This window comes from Aegilops tauschii, chromosome 1 (genome assembly GCF_002575655.3).
Source record: "Aegilops tauschii subsp. strangulata cultivar AL8/78 chromosome 1, Aet v6.0, whole genome shotgun sequence".
Classification (NCBI taxonomy): Eukaryota; Viridiplantae; Streptophyta; class Magnoliopsida; order Poales; family Poaceae; genus Aegilops; species Aegilops tauschii.
Genome location: NC_053035.3, coordinates 36113281 through 36118951, shown reverse-complemented (window position 1 = coordinate 36118951; position 5671 = coordinate 36113281). Strand labels below are relative to the sequence as shown.

The 5671-nt window shown below is 47.4% G+C and overlaps 1 protein-coding gene across 5 annotated transcripts; it reads right to left on the bottom strand.

Annotated features, from left to right (window-relative positions):
* Window positions 1-610: 610 nt before the first annotated feature.
* LOC109759761 (putative FBD-associated F-box protein At5g22720) lies at window positions 611-5462 on the bottom strand. Of its 5 annotated transcripts, XR_012201509.1 has the most exons (6): window positions 3742-5453; window positions 3520-3648; window positions 2951-3387; window positions 2004-2080; window positions 1792-1904; window positions 611-1297 (listed from the first exon to the last, which is right to left on the bottom strand). XR_012201509.1 is itself a non-coding variant. In XM_040392379.3 (3 exons), the coding sequence occupies exons 1-3, from the start codon at window positions 5446-5448 to the stop codon at window positions 3121-3123; spliced, it is 2103 nt and encodes a 700-aa protein (XP_040248313.2). In that variant the 5' UTR covers window positions 5449-5453; the 3' UTR covers window positions 2655-3120. The 5 variants fall into 5 exon arrangements, 2 of the variants coding, with proteins under 2 accessions (XP_040248313.2, XP_040248329.2); XR_012201508.1 differs by lacking the exon at window positions 611-1297 and having other exon boundaries at window positions 1429-1904; XR_012201510.1 differs by lacking the exon at window positions 611-1297 and having other exon boundaries at window positions 1429-1904; window positions 2011-2080.
* Between the last annotated feature and the right edge of the window lie 209 nt (window positions 5463-5671).

Here is a 5671-nt window from a genome sequence, read left to right as displayed (position 1 = left end):
CGGTACATTTTGCTTTCGCTGATAATTTAGCTGATGCATCTCTTGTGGCTTGGATTTTGTGTTAGCAAGCTTTTGATTCATTGTACCCTAGGATCTGCGGTTATGTCTCTCCAAGTGTATTTTTTATAAGAAACAGTTTAGCATTTGAGTCCACTTCGGTTGTGATTTTTTCGTGCCAGATTTAATTTACCATAACTTCTGAGAATTGACCAATTTTTATTTAAAACTATTATTTACATCAAATGTATCTCAATTCAAAATGTTTCAATAGGTTGTTCTTCCAATATGATAGTTTGCATCTTTAGTTTTGGGGCTTCCTCAACATAAAAACATAATGCTTTCTTAAGAGACCTTTTGTGAATGACCATTGCACGTGATCTCTTGGTTCCAACGGGGGCCCTTTTGTTTCCATGCTCTACCACCATTATTGAGTGAGCTAAATGTACTTTTGAAACAAAGTTTCTCCAAAAGGCAAAAGATATTTCCTTGTGACCCAAAATCACGCTTAGTATTTTGTTCATGGGAAGTGTAGTATACAGAGCAATATTATGCACGTTTTAGGCTTTTGACATTTTATCGTGTAACAACCGGTTCTTCCCTTTTTTTTTGTGTGTTAAGGAATTTGGAAATATAAGGTCTACGAGAACCAACACTCTGTATTGCTCAACAGTGTCATACTACATTCCCTGTTGCAAATTTGCTAGGTCGTGTATGCACGCTGTCCAGATACAAATTGACATGGCAATTGGAAAGTTCAAATTTATTTTTTGAACACTTCAAAAAATTGAGCTTATATGACCATATTTGCTATATGCTGTAACAACCAATGTACTGAAGTCCATTTCTGCAGGTCTGATGTCGGCATTAAGCAGTTGACGCTGCGCGGTCAAGATGGAGAGTCATGGGACATATGGTTTCGACGATGTTGGTTGCGGTTGTTCCGGTCTCGAGAGGGGAAGGGTCACCCTCTACCGGCTACGATACCACGGCGTGCTTGGAGAGCCAAAGCCCCTCCCTGTGGATCCCAGCCTGCTTCCTCGACGTTTGTTGCCGCTGCCCAGCGACGTCGCCTTTTCTTCTTCGATGTAGTAAATGCCTGCAACTTTCTGGTCCTGTGTAGTTTGGTATGTCGGTAGTTGTGCTGCGGCGTTGGATGTTTGCTTTGCTTGCTCCGGCATGGCAATCGTGCCCGGAGCCTCTCTTGATGCCCCGATCATCGGTTTCTGTCCAAGCTCCAGGAAGAGGTCATCTCAAGGGATGTTTTTGTTGTTGTTGTTACAAACAGCAACAGGTTAACCTGGATGATCCCAAGTTGGACGCAGTGAGCGATATGCATCTATCTAATGTGAAGCAGCTGTGGATTTTGTAGTGACATTTTCAGTAAAAGAAACAGCAACTCCCAGGTTAACCTGGATCTCATGTACTGTATGTAAGAAAACATAATGCTTGCATTCCAATTTCAGGTCCCAGTTTCCATCTTCAGACTCCCATATTTCTGGGATGTGACCTCAGTACATACATACCCAGGCCTCTACATGTTACTGTAGAATTCTACATCCCAAGTAACCTGCATCCCATACTGTGAGAATTTAAATTATCGGAATGAAAATCATACTACCGGGCATCCAATTCTGGTTCCCTTAATTAATCCGCACAGATATCAACTCTTATCTCACTGTCAACTGCATTTCAGATCTCAACACATTCACCTGTTGAACCAGATTGGTCTGCCAAACAATTCATTAAGCATTTCGATGTTGCACGCCATCAGGGCCAGCTAGAGTTGCTTACCGTTGCAGCTTCATCTTCTTCGTCCAGAAACCTGTTGTCCTCATCAAACATCACAGCTTCCTTCGTGTCTCTCGCATGATGATCTCACAGCTTCCCGGTGACGCACGTGACACCTGGCAATAGCTTAATAAGATAAATATCCAAAATATATAGCTGAAGCTGGCAGTGCCGCGCTTGTGTACATCACAATATCATATGACCAGGTTCCTTACCTCTCACCTGCCAGTAAGCTGATCCCCTATGTCGAGGCCACTACACCTCTGAATTCGCACTGCTCAATGCCTTGACCCTACCATGGAAACATTAAGCAGGTATTGCTTGTTAATACTAGAGGAAAATCACAAAAAGAGCTTTGCCTCGGTACAGGATGCTCAAATAAAAACATTCCCACAGAGCATGTATGCTGCAGTATAGATAGGAATGAAGACGAAAATGAATAATTCGATGCAGAGCCAACTAAAAAATCCAAGCAAGTTTACGGAAGAACGGAACAGGCATCAGGTTCAACCTGTGTATTTTCAAGCCTGTATGACTTAAGAAGTGGGCATGTGTTTATTAAATGAATACAACACTCAGAGTCTCAGATCACTCCAAAAAACAAAGGACGTATGCAGGCTGGTAATAACAATCATGATGATGAAATTACCAAACTGAAAAGGATTATTAACACACAAGAATTAGGTAAGTTAGACCACTATACGGTTTCATGACACCAAATTATCACCTGAAAGCAGAAACAATAAATAAACACTTCTATAAACCAAAGATGTGTCATTCACTGAAACTAGCAGAAACAAGGTTGCAAACATTCTGTCGTGAATTGCAAAGGAATAAATTTGAGACAAAAGGTATGAAGGCCATCCTTTTTCACTAAAGCATGTTATACGGCAGATAAATATAGTAGCTGCTAAATTACATGACCAAACAACAAAACAGACAACGACAACCAACTAATCATTACAGATCTAAACAAGCACAATAGCACATAAAATAAACTACTGGCCAACCCCTTCAAGCGGCAAGTTCGGGTTTGAAGCTTGAGCTTAGACACCACCTCTTCGCCCAGGTATAATTCTGACTAGGCCACAAAACATTCCATCACTGAGCGAAGTAGATCCTTTCTTCGAGAAAATCGGAACTCGCAAGACTAGAACAAAACCTGCGACATAGAAGTTGGGCTTTGAACAGAAGACAAGGCAATCTTCAAAATGGGGATCCACTACACTTTTTGCATCCTCTGGAGGGCACGTCAAAAGGATCAGTCATTGACAAATCATGGGTGTTCCTGTTGTCTGTGAAATAAACTTTAGTTCCGCATTTCGGTTCAATTCAAGCATCTTGAGAAATTCTATCTTTGGTCCGCAGCAGCCGGTGTTGATTAGCAAACCAGTTGTACTGCCGGTGGTAAGGCAATGTGATTTTCATTTCCTTTAGCACTTTCGCATTCAAAACAAAGAACTTGGCGAAGTCAATACACAAAGGGATGGTGCCATCATAATTCTTCAACAGTACTTCTTTGAGATGCAGCTCAAGGCATTCAATCAGTTCCGGTGGGTCATACTCCTGGGGATTAATATAACTCATCCTTGACTGGAACTGGAAATGGAGAGAACAAATAATACAAAAGAAGTAACCAACAGATTAGCAATACGATAACTGGCTAGATAACACAGCAACTCAAATTCTGATTTTGACATCTAAAGCAAGCAACTATGTTAATGTACTCACAAAGACATACAGCTTTTCCAAGAAGGGGAAGCACTTGAGGAAGTTAACCACTGTATCCAGATCAGTGTAGTCAAGAACCAAAACCCTCACGCTGTGCATTTTGGTTGTCAAACCAACAGTAATCATACTCTGCAAATACATAAAAAAACAAGTGCATTCATAAGAACAACAGCCTGCATATAGGAATGCCGAATGAGCAATGGATGAAGAGGCTGCTGCTACCTGAAAAACTGTGGTTCCAAGCTGAAGTTCTGTTATGCTTTCAGAAAGTGCACCCAATATGTTCAGTTTAGGTGCCGAAATTACCCGTATGCTCCTTGGGCCAACCTGTGGTTGAAGTGGTAGCAATCTCTCAAGGCAAGGGGCATCCTCGATGACCAACTCTTGCCAAGGGACACTTTTTCTAACCCAGTTATTGCAAAAGCCTACACTCTTAAGTGTTTGGGAGCTGATGCAGAGGCGACGAAAGCCAGAATTTTTCTTTAGCTCAAGGCTTTCCAAGGCATAGCAGCCAGAGAGCACACTCTGGAGAGCATCCTCCGAGATGGCGACTCTATCCAGGGTGAGCTGCTTGAGGCACGGAAACTCAAGCGACAGCTTCACAATCAAGTCGGAGAAACGACAGCCGCCAAATTTGGCCACATGGAGCTTGGGCACGGAGCGGTAGACGGACGGTGGCAGCAGGAAGAACGTACCCCCGACGTCGAACCAGTCCTCGGGGATGAGCTCAAACTCCTGTAGCTTGTCCAGGGCTTGGGAACTAAGCCAGCCTTTGATCTTGCCATGATACTTGCTATTAGAGAGGCAGAGCGAGAAGCGGTGTGTGGGGCCAGGATGCACAGAGAGGATCTTTGAAATCAAGTCGACCAAATTGTGGTCGTGGCTGTTGAGTTCTTGGTTCATCACGAGGTTGAGAGGAGCAGTGCGCCAGAGCGGACGCCACCGGCGAGAGATGACCTGCGTGCGGGCACCTTCCTTGGTGGGGAGAAGAGAGACGATACTGCAGAGTACGGCGTTCGGGAGGCGGCCGATGTGATCGACACTCCCCGCATCATCGACATCTCCGCTCCCTGGTGAATCTTGGTCCACGTCGATGATCTGGAACTTACATTTGTTGGATGCTTGCAATGGCGCCGGCATCACCTCAACTGCAGTCACCGTCGCAGGCGCTGGCACCTTGTAATTTAACGCCACAGCAGCAGACTTACGCTTCTTGAAAGCTTGCGTCGCCACCGCCGCAGCGGCCGCTGGCCCCCCTGCATTCGCCGCCAAAGGCGCTGCCTCCTCGGCATTTATTGGCTCCGTCGGCTGCCCTGCAGTCGCCGCCGCAGGTGCTGTCTCCTCGGCATCCAATGCCGCATCCGCAAACCTACGCTTCTGGGAAGCTTGCATAGCTGCCGCCGCAGCGGTCGCCGCCTGGCCTGCAGTGGCCGCCACAGCCGCTGCCTCCTCGGCATCCAAGGCCGCAGCAGAGGCCCTCACGGCTGCCTCCCTGGCGTTTAATGCCGCAGCAGAGGCCACCGCAGCCGCCTCCTTGGCGTTTAAAGCCGCAGCCGAAGCCGCCGCAGCCGCGTCCTTGGCCGCATCCGCCGCCTCCTTTGCAGTCACCGCAGCCGCCGCCGCGTCCTTGGCAGCAGCCGCTGCCGCAACCGAAGCGGCCAAGGCCGCGTCCTTGGCTGCCGCCGCCTCCATGGCTGGCGAGAGAGACGCGGGAGGGTTTGGTCTGGTTGGGGATTTCGGGAATGGGGAAAAATCGAGGGCCCTGGAATCGAGCGCCGGCCGGGAATAGAGAGGTGGGGAGGGTCGACCGAGACGCGGGGGTACTTGAGGGAGGGGAGGGGCGCCGGGCGGCGGCCGGGAACGTGAGGGGCGGCGGCGGCGGCGGAGCCGGCTCCTCTGACTTGCAGGAGCAAAGGCAGGTAAGAGCATCTCCAACACCCACCGAACGCGCCGCCCGCTAAAAACTACTTTGCCGTGTGCTCATCGCCTGATTTGGCGCGACGTGCAATGCTGGCTCCAGCAGCCGCCCTAAAATGCACAGCGCGCGCAGCTCCAGCAGTGCGCAAAAATGCAGCACACGCGACTCTCGCACAAACAACATATGCATTCCAAAACATAAGCAAAAAAGATCAAACACAAAAAAATAAATCAA